The sequence below is a fragment of the Mus pahari genome, chromosome 14 (genome assembly GCF_900095145.1).
Source record: "Mus pahari chromosome 14, PAHARI_EIJ_v1.1, whole genome shotgun sequence".
NCBI classification, from domain to species: Eukaryota; Metazoa; Chordata; class Mammalia; order Rodentia; family Muridae; genus Mus; species Mus pahari.
The window spans coordinates 48,722,155-48,743,453 of NC_034603.1; the positions used below are offsets into that span (position 1 = coordinate 48,722,155).

The following is a 21,299-nucleotide window of genomic DNA, read 5'->3' on the forward strand; positions in this document are numbered from 1 at the left end:
GGTCAGAGCTTTCTGGCCTCTCTCCTTTCCTCAGCTCCAGCCTGAAGGCTCGGGTTCTCCCTTCTGCTGGATCCACTCTCTACTCTCTCTTCTGTAGTGGTCCCTGAAGGTTCATCTCACTTGATCAGAAGCCCTCTTTGAGATGGTTTGAATAAGGATGACCCCCAGCCTTCCCTACCTCCTCCCCCCACCCTCCCCACTCCCCCCACCCCGTGGACTTGTATGAGTAAATATGTACTCTTCAGGGAATGGAACTAATAAGGATCAGGAGGCTTGGGTTTGCAGGAGGAAGTATGCCATGGGGGAGGGGGGGAGAGCAGTGACTATCTCTTCCTGTTTCCCACAGATTTGGATAAAGGACTTTCCGCTCCTTCTCCAGCATCATGTCTGCCTGCGCACTGCCATGCTTCCTGCTATGATAATAATGGACTAAACCTCTGAAACTGTAAGCCAGCCCTAATGAAATGCTTTTCCTTTATAGGAGTTGTAGTGGTCACGGTATCTCTTCACCGTGATGGAACAATAACTAAGACAGAAGTTAGTACCAGGAAGCAGGGTATTGCTGTGGTGGGCTGGACCAGGCTGGTTGTAGGTGGGATGTGGACGTTAGGACTTTGGATTAGGAAAGAAGAGGGTTTTAATGGGCCATATAAGTAGGTTCCTAAAAGACAATGCTGAGAGCAATTTGAACGATGAGGGCTCAGGTCACAAGTTTTAGAGTGGGGAATATAAGAACGTAACTATAGATTCTCCCTCCATGACTTAGGAGAGCCACTGAGGCCAGGTGTGTTATCAATATGATGTGGATCCCATTTGTCTCTGGCTATTATGCTCGGACACATCTTGATGTTCTCTTTCTGGTACAGTTCTAGAGGCTTCCCGCATTCCTTGGTTTAGGGCACATCACATTGGCTCTTCCTCTGACTGACCTTCCTGTGCTCCTCTTATGGACACCATTAGTCCTTTGTGACAGCATTAGTCTCAGCCAGGATGATCTCCAGACCCCATTCAAATACCCCGTGCACACTGAGGCTTTCTTAGGTTCCCTTTCTACCACGCTGCATTTCTCTGTTTTACTAGGTTGTGATCAATGACTTAGTCTTTTCCCCTGTAACACTCTTTGATTGCTAATGATATACTACAGAATAAAACGAATGAATGCTTGAAACAGGCACATACAAGACCCCAGGGCCTTACACAGGCACTTCCATGTCTCCAGATCCATGTCCATTGATTTCCCAACACCTCATAGCCTCCTCCACTTGCCCCCAGGCATATACTGGTATTCTTTTCATTGGACTTCTTCCTTGGATCTGGTATTTGGGATGGCTGCGAGAGGAACATGCCTGGGTCTCTTCTACCCTTTTCTCCCCACATCAAGCCACTCACTCACCCAACCACATCTGATCCTTCCTCCATATCTCCTTTCCTTCCCCAGTACTTACATTCTTTATCTGCTCCAACCTGGAGGAATCTAAGGCATAACTATGCAAGGGACATCCTCACTGTCTGCCAGAAAAACATCTGTTCTGTTGGGGAGCAGCCCACCCGGCTCACACCAGCCTTTCTGAGGGAAACCTCCATCTATTACCACCCCCCAGCGCCAGGGTCTCTGGGCCCAGCTCACCTGTCTCTCCCCAGATGGGCAGATACTCATCTTGCTGAATGTCCAGCATGATCTCCAGCCCGTTGCCCGTCCCCCCCTTGACCGTGGTGAGCAGAGGCTTGCCATCCTCGCCTGAGTTAAACATGTAACACTTCCCATATTTTGTAAACACCTGGAGGAGAGAGAAAGAAAGAGAAAAAGCACAGGGTGACGTCACATTGACCTTGAAGGATGAGCCAGACCCTAGAATGCCCCCAGCAGGCCAGAGCCCCTACAGCCCTTACCTTAACCCCCTCACACTAAAAATTTCTCCAATGATTCTGTATCTTGTCTGATGACTGGATTTTGCCAAGTAGGATTTTGGTGTACAAGAAGAAACATGGGCACCCCACTGGGATTGTATATGATCTCTCCACCCCCTGGCCACTCCCCTTGAAAGTACCACCCACTTCCAAACATTAATCATCATCTTAAAACTCTCAACCCTCCTCCGGGGCATCCCCCAACCTTCAGGCTCCTTCCTGGGCTGCAGACTCACTGATACCGCTTCTGATAAAGGGCTTCCAGATGTTGCCCAGATGCCCAGCCTGTCCCAGAGGCCCAGGTCTTGCTCTAATTTTCTATGTACGTAGCTCTTTCCTCCACACCAGAAACGTTTTCTTCTGAAGGCTGGGAGGGAGGTGTATTACGAGTCAGGAGGTAATGAAACTTCTAAGGCACAGGCTGCTTTGGGGTAGAACTTTGTTATCAGTTCTCAACCTGACTGACTAGACATTTGTTCACCTCTCCCCAGAAAAAGCCACGCATTGCCTCAACCAACAGTTCCCAGAGTCCCCACCTTGGAGAATAGCATGAACTTGTCAAGGGGCTCGGGCCAGATCCTCTGACTCGGTGTCTAGTCTTTCTCTTCCTCACTCCATGCATAACCAGTGTGATGGTTTGAATATGCCTAGCCCAGGGAGTGGCACAATTAGAAGGTGTGGCCCTGTTGAAGAACATGTGTCACTGTGGGCATGGGCTTAAGACCTTTATCCTAGTTGCCCAGAAGCCAATCTTCTACTAGCAGCCTTCAGATGAAGATGTAGAACTCTCAGCTCTGCCTGCGCCATGCCTGCCTGGATGCTGCCATGTTCCCACCTTGATGATAATGGACTGAACTTCGGAACCTGCAAGCCAGCCCAATTAAATGTTGTCCTCTATAAGACCTGCCTTGGTCATGGTGTCTGTTCACAGCAGTAAAACCCTAACTAAGACCACCAGCCAGCAAGGCCCATCCATACTCTTTCCATGTCTGCCCTGAATGAAGCCATCCGTATCCTATCCTACTGAACTTTAAGACTTAGCCCTTGCTCACCAGCAATCCTCTGGTTTCCTAGCTGGCTTGAGGAGGTCCCGACAATTCTCTCTGGCCACCCTGAAAGCTCGTTTTTTCTGAAATTGAAACTTGATTGTGTTGATCCTGTGCAGAAAATCTATCAAGGTGTGCCATCTCCTTCAGGTTAAAGTCTATGTCCTCTTAGCCCAGCCTTCTACAATGCCCAATTCATGTTCCTTCTGCTTTCTGACCTCTTGCCTCCTGCCAGAGCCCACAGGCATCATGGAATGGTCAAGTCCAAGGTTTCAGGGACTACATCTGCTTGGGCATTAATGCAGCTTCCTGCGATGGCTCACACAGATACCCTACACACACACACACACACACACATATAATATATATATATTAAATGAGTGGATGGGTGAGAAACTGGTGGTAGCATCAGAGCAAATAATTGGTAGCGTGGAAGCGTAGCCTGATGCTCCGCCCACTTCTGCCTTCCCCTTGCTGCTTCTGGTACCTGTCCTTCTGCTCATCATTTGCTACCTGGGTAACCACTCACTGTCTTGAAGATGGGACCGATGGTTCTCCTCCTCCAGGAAGACCTCCAGGATTTCTTGCCTCTTCTTGTGTCTTCCCCCACAGCTCCCATCATACCTCACTAACTGGAGCTGCTTTCTGAACTTAGTGCCTTTAACTTCCGAATCGGAGCTCCTTTCTGGCACGCAGCACAGGTCTGCTCTATTTTTGCCTGATGAAAGCATGACCATAAAGATGTCAAGTGGAAAAAGTCCAGGTCAAGGGATGAGAGACCTTTGTCCAAGTTTTCACGCTGTCTCTCAGTATTTTGGTATTGAATGAACCAAGTAAACCCTTCAAGCCACGATTCCTCCATCCATAAAACGGGGGCTCTAGTCCAGGTCTCTGCGGCTCCTCAAGGTTACTGAGAGGATCAGATGAGATTATCCATGCAAAAAAAATGCTCTGAAAACTATGAACTTTATGTAAATGCTAGCTTTTTTTCTTTTCTTTTTAAACATAGTTATATAACCACTTTGCAACCTCGAGCTGAAGCCGAGTACATCTGGCAAGACTGGCTGGAAGAGAGCCAGGACGATTGGATTGGATTCCTGTAGCCACTGAGATCTGGATGCAGGCCACCTCCCTCTGGCTCCCTGTCATTCAGTCAGGGACAGGTTGAGAGCCAAGTGCAGCACCAGGGACTGGCTCTTGGTGAACCTCTTGAGGGTCACACGGAAGAATATGGAGGGTACCATCGGCCAGTCATGGTGTTGGACTTTGGCCTGTTAACCACATTTAGCCTTCATAGCTATGACGATGAATAGATATTGCTGCTCCCACTGTGTGGAGGTGGAAACCAAGGCCCAATTAACATCTCACAACTAGTAATAAGAGAAGCTGGGGCCGGGCGGTGATGGTGCACGCCTTTAATCCCAGCACTTGGGAGGCAGAGAGAGGCGGATTTCTGAGTTCGAGGCCAACCTGGTCTACAGAGTGAGTTCCGGGACAGCCAGGGCTACACAGAGAAACCCTGTTTCGTAAAACGAGAGAGAGAGAGAGAGAGAGAGAGAGAGAGAGAGAGAGAGAGAGAGAGAGAGAGAGAGAGAGAGAGAGAGAGAGAGAGAGAGAGAGAGAGAGAGAGAGAGAGAGAGAAGCTGAAATTCAAATCCATGTCTGTCTAACACGCGTGCTCTTGCTGGGTGTGCTGTTCTAGAAGGAACACAGGGTCTGGGTCATCGGGTCACATCCCAGAGCAAGGACCTTCCCCTGTCTTCTGCTTTGCTTGGTTTTTATCAGCCAGTCATTATTCATGCAGTTATGTCCCTATTATGTGCAAGAAACAAGAGTAGTTGCAAAAATATCGAGCCTACATCTTCTCCATTGTGTGGAATGCCTCGAAATCACTGGCTAGCTGTACCATTTGAGGAGATGACCAAGTTGGTCTCGCAGCTTCATGGCGGGAGAGGACAGCTGGAGTGAGACCAAGTCCAGAGCAAACAGTTTGTCTAAGAACTGGATGTTCTCCTGATGTTGCACATTGTGATTGAACTCAGCTAATGAACCTGTCCCCTGGAGAGATGCTCGTAGGGCCACTGTAATGAGCAGAGCATTTCAGAGTTAGCACATCCATTGCCAGGAGGTTGAGTATGTCAGGAGTGACATCCGCGGCGTTTTGTCAGAGTTTCCTTTCTTTCCTTTCATCTACGCAGACACTCTGTAAACAGCCAGTCTCGAAAACTGCCCCTAATTACACTTGGCCTATCCCCACACGAAGGGATTTGTTGGTAAAAGTAAATGTAAATTCCAGCGTTCGTGTCTGAGCACTGCACGTGCCAGATTCCCCAGTTAACGTCTTCCTTCCTCCACTCTTTAGCCCTTGACCTTTAGAATATTGGGCTGGGGACAGAATGTACTACTTCTGAAGTCAACCCTCATCCTAGCCCTACCACAGATGTGCTGTGTCAGATGACGGTGGTGATAAAATGACCTCTCCAGCCCTGAGCAAAAGAGAAGACCAGGGTGTGAGATGGCAGTGTGGTCCCGGAGACCCTCTCATTCACCCGCCACCCTTTCCAGATAAGGACATGAAGACCATGGAGGTTGCCAGTTGCCCTAGGTTACACATTGAGGCCATGTCCAAGTAGAACATAGGCACCACATTGAGATGTCTGTCCTTCCCATGTGAACTTCTGTTAGCTGCTGGTTGTCTGTCTTGTACAGACTCAGTGGGAGCTGAAGCCTGTGAGCTATATAGTCTTTCTCTGCAGAGAAGGGGGTGGGAAGCCCCTTACAGTAGGGTACACTGAAATTTATACTCTGGATCTTGCCAGGCCCTTGCCAGGCTGGGCCCTCATTCGTATCAGTGCCTTCACGTCAGGCTGATCTTTCCTGCCCTTCCTCCTGGGGGAAGGGTGCTGGGGCACATTCTCCAGTGTGCCTGTGTGAGCTGACCTGGAAGACCGGGTCAGGGTAGGGAGCCAGGTTGATCATCGTCAACTCTGATGGCCAACTGATGGCCCAAGGAGGCTAAGTTGTTCCTCTAGGCAGGCCACCGTTTGTGAACTGTCACTTATTCCTCGGTGGGCTCTTGGTAGTGGAGTTGTCACTGAGTCAGTTCTGCTCCTGTAAGTAACCTCACACCCACGTTCCTAAAAGTAACCCTGATAAAACTTACTGGTTCACCAAGTCGGACCAGTGGTGACATTCATGCTTTGGCCCGTTTTTTCTTGGTTCCCTGTCTGGGGTGACTAAACATTTGTCCGTGTTGCCTAAGAGCAGTATCACAGACCACAGGTCCAACAGGACAAAGCCTAAAGCTTCCTGTGTCAAAGGTCCAGTCCCAGATACTCCCTGGTGTCCTGCAGATTCTCCTTCCTCCTTCAATCCTAGGCTTCACACTTCCCAGCCAATTCAGTTCCGGGAGATTGGCAGGCTCTTCTCCCACAGGGCTCTGCTACAGGCTCTTTCCTCTGTCTGGAATATCAGGTTTCAGCTTAACAGGCCAGTTTACCCACCTCAGTCTCTGGCTCCCAGATCTACTTGGGCTCAGCCTTCTTGCCTTCCTATTTAACAGACCCGGTGTTACTCTGCCCCAGGGTGTAACTAGAGTGTTAGTTCTTTGTTGGATATGTCATCCCCTAGACTAGAAACTTCCAGAGGACAGGATGTATGTATTTGTTAAATGAATGAATGAATGAGTGAATGAATGAATGAATGAATGAATGAGTTCCTCCTCACTTCCCCTTGCCTATCCCAAGCAAGTGCACTTGGGAGCTGGCTGGCTTCACTTGGATCTATCCAGTGCTCATGCTGAAATCTTGTCCAGTCCTCCCCTCCCCTCTCCTGCCCAGCTTTCTCTTTAATGCATCAGGTATCTTTGTCTCTGTGAAGGCGCCAGAGCAAATAATCCTCTCAGGAGCTAAGATGATGAGGGGGATGCTTGCCCTTGTGGCCGTAGCCCGGGCGTCTCTGAAAGAGCACAGTGCCTACCAGCGGACGCCTCAGCTGCCTCCCTTCCTGGGCTGTGGAGTCTGCCACTCCTGTCTAGTTTTTTTCTGAGGATTATTTTCCTCTCGGTTCAGCATCAAAGGCTGCTGAGCTATTTACACAGAGCACAATTTCTCTACAAACTTGGGACAAGATGCAGTTTTCCGTCACCATTTCAGGGCATAATGATGGGTAAGTGTAACATATGCTTCAGAGTTACACCTTATCGCCCCCGGGCAGAAAATACAATTTATTTAAGTCTAGTCTGTCAGGCCAAGCTCCCCGATTCTCCAGACCTGCCACTCTTCCTGGCATTTCTGCGCCTTAGTGGTAAGAGCTGACGGCCCCATTGGTGGCTAGCAGGGATGGGTTTTGCTGACTGCTGAAGTCTACAGTAGCTTTGAGGTTGGGTTGGTTTGTAAGACTTAAGAAATGTGCATGCTTCAAACCAGAATCTTTAGATGAACTGAGACGGTGACCCTTGTCCACAGCGGTAAATTGCTAGTATATGCAGGATGCATCGCCCTTCAGTGGCTACAGTGTCTAAAACCCTTTCAACTTTTTAAGTGGCTCTATGAGGTTGGAGGGAAGGAAGCTGGCAGCTCCTGAGTCTGCTCAGTGCTACCCCTGATTGGCACTTCCATAGGTACTGTCCATCTCATGCTTCCTTCCTTATGTGGCCCTAGCCATTCTGAGAAGGAGGAATCTTAAAGCCACCTCCCTCTTACTATTGTGGAGATGGAGTCTGAGATCTTTCTAGCAACAAAGTTAAAAGGAGAGAACCATGGGCTTTCCAGACAGACGGGATGGGGTCAGAGCAGCTTGCTCAGAGCTTGTTATGTCTGTGGCCTTGACTAATCAGAGGGCCTAGTGGAGACAATGGCAGTGGCTGTGCTTGAGAGATTGGTTACACAGTAGCCGTCACTAGAGGTCTCAGCAGAGAGAGGATCTGAGCTTTTCCTTTCAGCAGAAGAGAGATGCGCTATAGAGAGAACCACAGTCGAGGTTGCAAGAAGTGGGAGACTGGGATGAACTGAAGAATGGGAGCCTTGAAGCTCCTGCTCTGTTCTTCCTCATCATACCAAGTTCATCTTAAAGTAGTTCTGAAAACAGTCCTGTGACATTGACTCATTTCTTAATAGTGCTAAGCTTGTAGCTGGAAGCCCAGGGCAGCTGATGGGATTTCTGGAGGCTAAAGAGACCCGTGGGAAGCAGGGGTATTTTCACATATACAGAACAGAGTCAAGTTTACATGTGGATCTCAGCAACTAAGTCAGATGCAGGATCTGTGGTCAACCTCAATGGGGGTTGGGAAGTTATAAATTAATGAATGAAGCATGGGGTTGGGAGTGGGGACAGTCTCCCCAACTCTCCAGAGATTCTTTCTGCAGCTCTCAAATCGTAGACTGACTTCGCTCCCCTCCCGCTCCCCAGAGTACCTTAGGTGACAATGACCCCCTGTACCTATTGTCCCTACTCATTCCTGTGATGACTGTAGTATAATCCCACTTTCCAGAAAGGAAGGGTGAGACCCAGAGGGAGGCTGAGTCAGGCTATACAGCTGGTCGTGGGAAATCCAGGACAAGTCCCTCTCATTCCAAAGGTCCATGCTTTCTGTATTACTGGTTCTCAAAGCTGCAGCTCACATCCACATGCCTCCCCTAGCCTGCTCAGAGCCCAGCAGACTGGCAAGCCTGGTGCTTGCCTAAGGATCTCCCATATGGCAGTGGGAAAGACCCATCTCAGAGGCAAAATTCTTTTTCAAAAAGTGCCAGACACCAAGAGTCCTCCAAATTTCTCATTTTCCACAGCAGAGTCTAAGGGTCAGAGAGGTGAAATGACTTGTCCTAGGATACACAGCTATTCAGGAAGATTTTGAGGTCAAACTTGGGCTTGATGGCTAAGACCAGCTGTTTGCCCCTGTCAAAACCTGAAGACCATATTGAGGATCCTTTCTGGGACACCACACTTGGGCTACTGGGGCCTGCTGGTGAGCCTGCATCTGGGTTGGCATGAACTCTCGTTGGGGGACTCTGACCCACCCACAGATCACAGGATATACAAAGTGGAGGTCTTTCTGGGAAAGGTCAGGGATGGCTGAGATCCACAAAGTCACAGTCTCTGTCAAATTAAAAGCACAGAAAACATTGTTATACCATGTATCTACTTAGGAAAAATCAATTATGTAAAAGCCCCTTAAGAGCCATGGAAGCATCCACCCGCATCCACCCGGTAGCACACGGCTGAGCCTGCTTGGAACCTCCTAACCTGCTCATTAACACTGACCTTTCAGACATTTTCTAGGTAATGGGCTTCTCCTCCTGTCTTGAAGGAAATGAAGTTGCCTGGCTCCAAAAATCCTCTAAAGCCTGTCTTGTCCACCCCCATCCCCATTCAGTTTTCCTCTCAATGAAATCACTGGAATTTCTCATTGGGCTGTTTTCAAGATAATATGCTTGTTAGAGTTCATCATTGAATTTCTTTTCTTTCTTTTTTTTTGTTTTTTTTGCTTTTTGTTTTTTGTTTTTTGTCTTTGAAGTTCTTCAAATACATTTCCCACAGTGGCAAAGTTAAAGGTCTTTATCAGACTTCCAGGAAACAAAATGTATCTGTCTTTTGTTTTCTGAAGTTGCAGTAAAGGTGTTGGGACTGAAACACAGTGGCAGAGACTTATTAGCAGAATCCAAGTAGCTGGTTAGCTTGGGGAAGGGCTGGGGTTGTATCTTATCCCAGCACCTGCTTGCTAATCCATTCGTTCCTGCCCAGGCTGTTTTGGCCATTTATCGTATTCTAAGAAATACGACTGTGCTTGTTCCCCTAGGAAGAATAAAAAGGTGATCCTGGGGACTGGGAGCTGAGGAGGTACGGCATCAGGAAAATGTCTGTTGGGCAAGCATGAGACCGTGAGTTCAAATCCCCAGCACCCACATAAGAGCCAGATGTGGCTGAGTGTGTCTGACCCCAGGACTAGAAATGTGGGGGTTTGGGTGGAAGTTGGGAGGGGGAAACAGGTAGATTCTAGGAGTTCATTGGCTAGCCAGGCTAAGTGAAATCGATGAACTCCGGGCTTTGTGAGACACCCTGTTTCACAAAAAATTAAGGTGGAGAAGTAATTGAGGAAGACACTGAATGTTGACCTCAGGCCTCCACACCTATATGAAAACAGGTGCACCCACATGAACACACACACTCACACTCACACACACACATACACACACACACACACACACACACACACTCATACACATATTCACACACATGCACACTCACATACACACATTCACACACACACTCACACACAGACACACTCATATACATATTCACACACACGCACATTCACACACACATACACACATTCACACACACACACTCACAAACACTCATGAAAGCACCTCCATGTGGCAGATCTTGGGAGGGAAGGAGAGGAGACAAGCTCTCTCCTGTCTCATTTCTCCAACAGGAGACTGCCTTCTTTCTCAGAACATCGGTCATATCATCGAGCATGAGCCATGAGTGGACACCGTGCCAACTTCTTCAAGCACTCTCTAAGATCCCCAGAGCTCCTTGGTGTGCCATTCTCCTAGCTTGCTGATGAGGAAGCTGGGAGGCTCTGAAAGGTTAAACTCAGTCAAGGGAGCGCCTTGCTGATAGCCACTTTATGTGGAGGAGCTGTGGGAAGGCGGCTTCGGTGAGTGATGGGCACAGCTGTTTGTGGAACTTGTCAGGTTCCCAGAGGCAGAGAGTAGAATGGTAGTCAGGAAAGGCTGTGTCAGTGGATGAGGAGAGAGGGGCGTGTTCATTGGCACCCACAAAATTTCATGCAAAAAAGAGGGATGATAACTACAATGAATAATAATATGTCACATATTTTAAAAATAGCTTTTAAAAGGAGGACTTAAAATCTTTGTACCACAAGGAAAAAATAAATATTTTCAGGAAAAGATATGCTAATTAATTTCACATGATCATCCACAATGTATATATACATGGAAGCATCATTTCGTACCCCATAAATATGCACAATTATTGCTTGTCAATTGAAAACAGTAGCAAAAAACAAAGAACTGTAGTGTTATTTGTGTGTATGGTATGGTTGTGAGACCCTCTATGCCCATTCCTGAAGCCCATCCATTGCCATGTGACAATTATGGTTAAGAACCGGCGGTCTCTAACCTCCTACCTCCGAGACTGAAGTGCAGCCAGGGCCTTTCTGGTATCCAGAGAGCTAGAGCTAAGTTAACCCTAACCTAAAGATCGCACAGGAAGGTACTGAGCACTTTGTAGAAGAAAGTATCATGAGATGGCAGGCCTATATGATGTAGATCGGTTGTAATGCTACTTGCGTTAATTCGGTTCCCAAGATTACAGGAACCCACACATCTACAGAGTACCCACTGAGGTTCTCTGCCCCCAGTTGTCTTTGATTGGTAAATAAAGTTGCCAATGACCAATGGCTGGTCAAGGAGACAGAGGCTGGACTTTTAGGTTCCCATACAGGGAACACAGGGGAAGTGGAGAATCCCCATGGTGGGAGAGAAATAGGATGTACACTTGAGAGCTGTAGAAGACAGAGTTCCAATCATGTAAGAGCCAGGGAACAGCGACCCTAGGATTCCTCCCCACATTGGGTCTGGGGTAGTAAAGATGGAATATAAATTTTAGTAAGTAATAATTCAGGAGTATCAGAGGGGAAGCATTAGCAATATGAAAATTTGGGAGTGGCCCAGCCATCGAGATGATTAAGGCATACTGAATATAAGGCTGTGTGTGTGTGTGTGTGTGTGTGTGTGTGTGTGTGTGTCTTTCATTTGAGAATTCAGAGCACTGGAGCAGTAGTGACAAACTCATGCTGCCATCACCAGGGAGATTAGAGCAGATTAATCGACTTCTGACTACTGATTAACAGACACCTGTCTGGCCTGTTGGGACAATAGCATGAAGGGAGCCAGGGCAACTCAGAGTGTCTTCCTTGAAGTTCAACGTTCAATGTAGACAGGTGTTGTCTGGGTGGACTGACATTGACAGCATCTGGAAGTCCAGCAAGTCCTTCAAGGACATTCTCCTGGAAGGACATTCAAAATACTAGGCCACTGCTGAAGAACCCTTTCCACTACTCAGTAGGGAACTACCTATGGAGTCCCCCCTGAGATTACCCTTTGGGAAGTGGGCACCAGGTTCTTTAGGTAATGCAGCATGGTTGGCTTGGGAGGGGCCAAGAGGCACCCAGACTTGATGGAAATTTCAAACAGGCTGTGAGGACAGGTTTGCTGGTATTTCTCTGAGGTCCCTACTGTGTCTATCTCCCATTGCCAATAGGAGTTGGGTTGTTTTCATCTCTGGATTTCTAGAGCCTTCTCTGATAGCTGGCACACAGTAGGTACTTAATGACCTTGGGGGGGTCATCATATCATCCTGGCTACAATACTTACTATATGTTAGGTGCCGTGCACAGTGATAAGCATGACTCAAGTGTGGGATGAGGGTAATGATTAAGGCATGGGCCGTGACTGAGAGGAATTAGTGTTAGAATCTCTCAGGATCAATCTGGCTCCTTGATCTGACCATCCCTATGATGTCACCCAGCCAAACCTATTAGAGCGCCAAGACAAGTCAAATCAAAAAGCACATTTGACATGAATTTTATTGGTGTAGCAAACCACTCTTTTATTGACTTAAGGCCCACTCCACAAGATGAAACATGCCAGTATTGTAAATTTGGTTAAGACACAGTGGTTGGGAAGCGGAGAGGCCCCAGGGGCAAGCATACCACTATGATTTTGCTAAGTGGAGACTGCATCAAACTGCCTCTAAGCTCATATCTCTACCTGTAGATTAGTGCCATTCTCAGACTCTGTCAGACACGTTTCTTGTGTAGTGGCTACCAATTAAGTCTCTGCAGGAAACTCAGCCGCTATGAAACTTCTACATTATCTCCTCCTCCAGGGGTCAAGAACCATCAAGAAAGAGGAGGAAGACAGATTGTAAGAGCCAGAGGTTGGGGTGGACTGGAATGTGGTAGTGTCTTCTAGACACGGTGGGATTCCTGCATTCATGAACTCACAGCGGTTTAGGTTACCAGATCAACGCAGTCAACATTCTGACATGGATGAGGGAGGGGCTCAAAAAAAAAAAAACAAACAAAAAAACCCGCCAACTCCAGGCTGATATTGATGGTCAGCGGCTTCTTGGGGAGGGAGAATCAGTTTTTGTTAAGGGTGTGGCCCCTTGGAGCCTGACCGTGTTCCAATGAATAGCAAAACATACAAGAGTATATGAGCAGCACAAGCCAGATGAGCTGACTATTTTAAAAAAAAATGGACGCAAAGCTGAGATGGGGCAAGAGGGTTGGAGGTGGATCTGGGAAGGCTGTAAATACCATCATGTGCTGTAAATACCATCATGTGTGAAATTCCCAACAATCAATAAACAATATTAAGCAAACGACAACTAAACTGAGCACATTTTAATGGGCCAAAGCAGACTGTACAGAGCCCTCCATCAGACATAGCCATTGTAGGCCTAGGGCTGAGGAGAAGGGTCTTCACTTCTAGGAGGACTGGGGCTCAGACAGAAAGGGAAGGAGAAAGTGCGGCCACAAAATGCCCATTGTCCCTTGCCATTTCCATATCTCTGCTCCATCTACCACTCTCTGCTTTCCTACCCTGCCTCAGCCTCCTCTTCCTCCTCCTCCCAGGCAAAGCAGGCTGGGGCATCAGGAGGAGGCTGCAAGTCCCACTACACTCAGTGGCATGCCTCGGTCTGTGTGTCCATCACCCTGGAGACAGTGGATGGAAAGAGCGTTGCAGAGAATGTAAAGTAGATAAAATTAGCTAGCATTTTTATTATTGATAGGAATTCTACTCCCGACTCTGAAATCCGAGCCCCTATTGAATGTGAATCGGGGTGCATGGGTCCCATCCTAAGCTCCTTTGTAACTACACTTGATTTAATCACTGAGCTATCCTGCGATGCCATGTGATGGTTTGACATGTGGCAGGAAGGATCCAATATGTTAACATATCCATCACCTCACATGCCTGTGTCTTTGTGGCAGGAGCCTATAAGACTCTCTCAGCAAGTGTTAAGTGTGCATTAGTATTTAACACTCACCAAGCTGTTCAGCTCACCATCAGAATTTACCCATCATGTCTGATTAAAACTTGGCCTAATGTCTTCTCTTTCCAGGTCCACTCCCTACATCTTCAAGCCTCCTCAGGCTCTCGTAACCACCATGACAAATGGCCATCAGATATTTAAACAAGTGCTCATTACCACGAGTCATTAGGGACATGCAAATTAAATTCACAGGAGCTAAAACCTCACACCTGTGGGGATGTCTAGTCTAAAGCTCACAAAAGATAGCAAGTACTGTCAAAGATGTTTTTAAGAAAAAAAAAGCAAGCCATTGAATACTGTTGATGGGGGTGAAAATTAGTGCATCCATTTTATGTGGCTCAAAAAAATAAATACGGAGCTTCCATACCACCCAGTGACCCCATTTCTATGTATATAGCCATGGGAATTAAAGAGGTATGTTGCACAACAACCTCTCTTCCCATGTTACATTATTCACAATAACCAAGACATGGAATCAACTGGAGTGCAGTGACTGGGAACAGAAAATGGAAGAGCTATCTGTCTGTCTGTCTGTCTGCCTGCCTATTATCTACCCATCCATGCTTTATGAAATACAATTCAGTCTTCAAAAGGAAGTAAACACTGTCAATTATGAAAGCACGGAAGAATCTAGAGTGTGATGCTAAAAGAAGCCAGCCAGCCAAACACGTGACATTCTCACTGCCTCGAGGGCTACAAGTCAAGCTGGTAGAAACAGAGAGGGGTGTCATGGTGAGCATTGCCAGGTCTCTTCAGCTGCTCTCCTGATCCAGTGACTCCAGACCTATTACTGCTTGTATTACAACTGCTAAATTTATAGAAATCCATGACTGCTTTGTAGCTACTTTCTGTGGTTTTCTTAGATTACCTTCTGGAACGTTCCTTGGATAGTCTTAAAGATACAGTTTGTTGGGGGGAGGGCATAGGGGACATTCGGGATAGCATTTGAAATGTAAATGAAGAAAATATCTAATAAAATAAGTTAAAATAAAAAGAAAGGACTGAAAAAAAAGCTACAGTTTGTATCACCCTGGCTGGTATTTTTGTTCTCCTAGTATCAACCCCAGGCTTAGCCTCCTGCCATGAGTGGTTCCTTTTGTTTTTAGACAGGGGCACACTATGTAGCCTTGACTGGCCTGGAACTCAGCCCGCCATCCAGGCTGGCCTGGGATTGTTAGAGACCCAGCCCTCTCTGCCGGCTGAGTGCTGTGACTAAAGGTGTGCGCCACCACATCTTAAATGCTGAGTGTCTCGTGCCTGGATAACCCAGTCTGATTTGAGATCACGAGGCACTTCTTGCATCTGTTTCATTGAACCTGCTGGAGTTTCCTTTCGGTGTAGGTGGAGAACGGGGGTGGGGCAAGAAGGACCCCCTAAAGTGAGTTATGGAGTGTTTCTGGGAAATTTTGCACTATCCTTCAGGGCTGCATTGAAGCAATGCATCAGTGGAGACCAAATGATGGTTTATGATGTTTACAGAGGAAAAGCAGATGTTCCCCTTAATGCCAGGGCAGAAAACAATCCCAAGGCAGGTTTATTGTCAAAGCTTATCAAGAAAAGGTCAGACAGGTGACTATCTAGGCAGTGTGGTGGCGGCTCTGAAATCCTCACACATGCTCAGAGACTCTGGTTTTTTGTTGTTGTCAAACCTACTTCAGTTCTTCTAGAAAATTCTCCGAGAATGTCATTATTGTTCACTTCTTTCCCTTTTCTGGTCTCAGCTGTTGAGAAGCAGCAAGACTCGAATCATGAATATTCAGTCTTCGTGCCATGTGGGGTGTGGATCTGGTGGGAAGAGAGGTAGCCTGCTTGATGCCCTTTTTTCTTCCCAGGTCCATAGCAGGCAGAGCAGGTTACCCACCGCCATCCTCTCCTCTGGGGCTCACAGCTTGTCTAGTCCAGCAATTCTGGCTGTTAGGAAGAACTGTGATAGTTAGCGAGTGAATGAACCTTATTTTTTATCACTGTACATGGAGGTAAGCAGTGCCATGCTGCCATGGGACGGTTAGCTGAAAGTGTCGTTGGCTTGACAGAAGCAGAAGATTTCACATATTTAAAATATTGCCACAGGTTTGGCCCCTGGTCTATCTCAGAGAGATCAGACTATGGAAGAAGATCGTGACTCTTGGACAGTAGAGTTGGCTCCCAAGTGAAGAGCACTTGCTATTCTTGCAGAGTCCGGAGCTCAGTTCCCAGTACTGGGCAGGCTAGCAGCTGTCTTTATCTATAGCTCCAGAGGATCTGTTATCCTCTTCTGGCTGCCTTGGGCGCCTGTATGCATGGATATATTCATACACACAGATACATGCACACACAGATAAATAAAAATTTAAAAATTAAATCTTAAAACAACTTGATTCTTCTGTTCATTAGCTTTGTAGTTGGGCTAATGCTTATTGAGCATTCTTGCTTTCCTATCTCATCTAAGGCCAGCAGCTGGGTTCTTATGAGCGTGGTTCTCGTGGACCACAGGACCATGGCTCATGTTTTAAATATCAAAGTTTCTAAGGTGCGTGGAGGCTTTCAGAATAGAAGATAAAACATTCCTTAGTTCACACCACATCTAACTAGGAATTGCTGCATTTCAAACATCCGGGTGTCTGAGCCTGGGATCACATAGATGGATGCGGATGCAGCTCTCAGGGAGCTCAGGAGCCACTGAAGTGGAAATGGAAATAAGACCGTTTCTGATCATCCAGGAGATGCAGACTCATGTCCATCAAGGTGCAAGGTGCAGTTCTTCAGAAATGGGCAAGTCGGGGAAAGCCTACCTAGGTGGAGTATCTTCCAGTCGTAATACCTACTGAGCTGTGAGCACCTGTGAGGGTGGGGTGTGGCCTCAGTGACTGGTCCTGCATCAGCTTCCTCTACAGACAGACATGACAAAGGGGTTCTGACTGGTGGAGTTCTTAATAAATTTGTAAAATAGATTATAGTCCCACTTACTGACGAGGCCGGTGAGGCTCCGGGAAGATGAGTCACTTGGAGAGGTGTCATGAAACCATGTGCTGCAGATGGGTATAAAAGAATACTGCAATTTTTTTTTTTTAATGGAGAAAGATCAGAATGTGAGAACCTGTTCTACCATTCCTGAACCACATGACCTTGGGCTGCTAATTTTCTCTTTAGTTTCCTCATTGGATAACGGGGCTAAAACCCAACCAAATCCCATAGGAGGAAGTCCAGGCTCTTTCATTTCCGGTCCCATGTTGTGGGGGGGGGGTAGGGGTGTCTGTTATGTGCTAAATGATCTGGTCACTCCTGCCTCAGTCAGTTGTCTTGGGAACCAAGGAGAATGATGGTTGAGCCAGCCAACTGTAAGTTCTGAAGAACTCTTTTGGAGGATCTAGTATCCGTTTCTCAGTAGGCTTTGTGGTGGCTCTAGCCCTGTCCATTGCCTGTGCTGAGGCCAATGGCAGTCATCCATTTGTTTGTCTTGGGGAGCATTTTCAAGGGTCTGAGGCAGATCTTTCCCAGAGGGCTGAGACTGGTCTCTGTTGCATGCCAGGTGCTGGGATCCTCACATGCAGGACCCCACTTAGGACCCCCTCATCTTCAGCATCCACTCTTACCCTCATTGTTAGAGAAGATGCATAGTCCCTAAGAGGCAAAATAGCCTTCCTAGCATCCTCTGGCAAGTCAGAGGCAGCCCCACAGCCTCCGCTCCATCCTTTCTGAAGAAGTCCTAGTCTCATGCATTCTACTCAGTGAAACAGCAATAGAAATACACTTTAGTAAATTTTTTTTTTTTTAGGATTGTAACAAAAAATCCAGGATTTGCACATAGCACATCCCAGCACATCTACATGTAAATCAAACGAACTGCAAGCCAGTGTTGGAAACTTTCAGTGCCCATTGCTCCCCAGGCAGGGCAGGGGGAAGGGCTCAGCCTCTTCGGTGTGGTCTCCTGGTCTTTCTGATCAATGGTGTGAGTCTTTGCTGGGTCTCCCCAAATCCACGGGAGTTCTCCAGCCCTGGTTCTCAAAGCTAGAGGTCAAAGGGTGCAGGTGAGCGACAGTTCTGTGCAGTTTGAAATTGTCTTGCTTCGGTTGATGCTATTCCTCCGCTCCATCTCCACCTCACCACCCCGCCTGGCTTCAGCTCTGCAGCAGATCAGAGAGCGTCATCTCTGACCCAGCGAGCCAAAGTGCTTCCTATAGGCTTCCCTGCCTGCTCTTTCCTTCATCCATCCAGGTTTTACACCAATGAGGAGGATATTTCTAGAAAGCTCACTGTCTCCAATGGCTTCACACGCCTTGGTTGGCTTAGCACGTCAGAGTGCCAAGCTCCTGGGTTCATAGTTCCTTGTGGTCTCTTCTTACCCATGCCTTGTAAATAAGCTCTTCTTCTCTTCCGATATGCCACATCCTTTAATACTCTTATCTCTTTGCCCAAGAGCCCATGCTTCTCCTGTGGGCAGACACTCGTTTATCCTTATACTCCAGTTTGGGCACACTATCTTCACAATGCCTTTCCTGGCTGGTCACCTCCTCCTCAGAATGGGTCAAGCTCTCTCTTTGCGGCTTTGGGAGCACTCCTTACTCTCCTTCATTCCCGTGTAGTGTAAGCCTGGGTACCAGCCACTTGACTTCACATGGGGACCCTCTTCCGTGGCACTATGCATTTTTCTTTATGGCCCTGATAGCTTTGTGCTTGTGGAATCACACAGTGGATGCCATCTTTCCACTCCAGAAGGCAAGCTCTCAAATGTCTCACTTTTGCTTATGTGCCAGATTCTCTTGCAAGTATCCTGGAGATGGAGACCTGCATAGAAGGACCATCTTGGTGGCACAACGAGGGGACTTTAGCAGGAGAAGTTAAATTATTACACTGTGTGACAGAGGTCAAAGCTGATCCATGCAGGTTACTGGTTGTGGTCCCCACATTGGATCTGGGCTAGGCTTGGAGAGAAGATATCTAGAGTTTAGTTCCCAAGGAAGGGACTTCCAGAGAGGGGGCTGGCCATCACCTGCCACTTGTAGTGCTGATGACAGAATCAGTTCTGTCCAGCGTCCTCTGTGTGCTGCCATAGTCATAGAAGCTGTACAGGAGCTTAGCAGTAACTAACAAACTCCAAATAAAGGAATCCATCCATTTATTGATCTTTCTCCGTTCTATCTCTAAGCTATGTTTTATTGTCTATCCAAGCATTGTTTACAAGGCCTGCCTTAACCTACTCAGTAAAGAGTTATTTGCTGAATGACTAAATTAAAAGGTACGCATGAAAGAGATAATGCTGAAATGTGGGTTTTAAGAAAAAGATCCATTTGTACACAGTGTAGCTGTTCAAAGGCTGCAAAGGCAAACACACCTCTCTCATCCCACCGAGCTTTGTGCACCGCACTGACTGGCGGACAGGAGGCACCTCCCCCAGCAAACCTCTTCCTGTCCCTGTGATGGAGGCGTCTGGGAGGAGGTTGTGAAGGAGCCGATCAGGCTCTTCCTGGATCCCTGTCTGACATAAAGAAGGAATGGCTGGTGCAGTGGCGGTACTGAGAATGGGAAGGCACGTATTCAGAGAGATCATAGCGGCAACTACAAATATTTGAGGAGAGATCTCTGAGATAGAGAACAGCTGTATTCTGTACCACCATGAAGAACACGTCAAGGGGTTGGGTTAGACTTAAGGAACTCACTTAACAGTCCAAGTGACCAAGTGACCAGTGATCTTTCTAGGGAGGTATGTTTAATTAGCTTGTGTGTGTGTGTGTGTGTGTGTGTGTGTGATATTTGTATGTGGTTCTGCACCATGGCTTACATATCATGGCTGTAGTGTGTAGGTCAGAGGACAATCTTGGGTTTCGGTCCTTGTCTCCTACATTGTTTGAGGCAGGGTTCTATTGGGGTCTCTCACCTCCACTAACCACTCTCCCTCTAAACATTATATTGCGCCCCCTGCAGACGGACAGGATTGCCGCTAAGAGGACCTCCCCAGATCTCCCAGAATGCAGTGTCGTCAGACCGCCCTACTTCGTCGTCATCACCACCCACTGTTGCCGCCCACTGTCGCTTGGACCAACCACTAACGTCGTCACCGCCCACTCGCCCGGACTTGCCTTCCAGACACAGCTCCACTCATGATCGGACCGCGCGCCATAGAGAGAGACAGAGAGACTCGGGGGAGGGCTAAGGGTTCTTCATTGTCCGATTAATAAATAATGCTCTGATCAGCGCAAACCGCCAGGGCATTTGTTTTTCCTTGCAGCCCATTCTTATCTTAGGATGTTTAGCCCTTCAGTACGAACCCAGTCCAAGGTGTTTTCTGCCCACGCAGATACACACAAGTGGCGCCAGTGGCGTGACACAGAAATACACAGGGTTCCTTGCTCACCACTAGGTTATCTGGCCCATGGGCTACTGGGAACTTCTTTGTATCTGCCTTCCTTCTTGTAGTTATACTTTGTATATCTTCTTTCTTGTAGGTATCCTGGGGTTACAGAGGTATGCTACCACATAGGGCTTTCTGCAGGTTCTCAGGGTCTGAACTCTGGTCCTCAAGCTTTTTGTTCAAAGTACTTACACCTCCCTTGTCAAAGATCAAGTGACCATAGGTGTGTGGATTCATTTCTGGGTCTTCAATTCTATTCCATTGATCTACCTGTCTGTCGCTGTACCAGTAACATGCAGTTTTTTGTTTGTTTGTTTGTTTGTTTGTTTTTTATCACAATTGCTCTGTAGTACAGTCTAAGGTCAGGCATGGTGATTCCACCAGAGGTTCTTTTATTGTTGAGAATGTTTTTTGCTATCGTAGGTTTTTTATTATTCCAGATGAATTTGCAAATTGCCCTTTCTAACTCAGTGAAGAGGGAAGAGAGGCCCCTTGGTCTTGCAAACTTTATATGCCCCAGTACAGGAGAATGCCAGGGCCAAGAAGTGGGAGTGGGTGGGTAGGGGAGCAGGGGCGGGGGGAGGGTATAGGGAACTTTCGGGATAGCATTTGAAATGTAAATAAAGAAAATATCTAATTAAAAAAACTTACAAAAGAAAGTACTTATACACAGAGCCATCCCCGCAGCCCGACTTTGCCTTTGAAGTCAGGGTCTCTCACTGGCTTGCAGCTCACTAAGCCGCTCGGCGGTTAGCCAGTGAGCCCTAAGGATCCTGCTGTCCCTTCTACTCTAGCACTGGGACTTTTTTTGGGTTCTGGGGAAGTACCCTTAAGTGATCATGCTTATAAGGCAAGCATTTCACTATCGAAACCATCCCCTCACCTTACATATTTTATTTCACAGCAAGGGGACAGGCTACCCAGGT

The 21,299-nt window shown here is 47.4% G+C and overlaps 1 protein-coding gene across 2 annotated transcripts in view; it reads right to left on the reverse strand.

The window, feature by feature from the left end:
* Asic2 (acid sensing ion channel subunit 2) overlaps window positions 1–21,299 on the reverse strand; it is a 1,084,476-nt gene that overhangs the window by 88,072 nt on the left and 975,105 nt on the right. For both annotated transcript variants that reach the window (XM_021211869.2, XM_021211868.2), the window contains exon 2: window positions 1,628–1,778. In XM_021211869.2, the coding sequence (XP_021067528.1) occupies window positions 1,628–1,778 (151 nt within the window). The remainder of the gene's footprint in view (window positions 1–1,627; window positions 1,779–21,299) is intronic.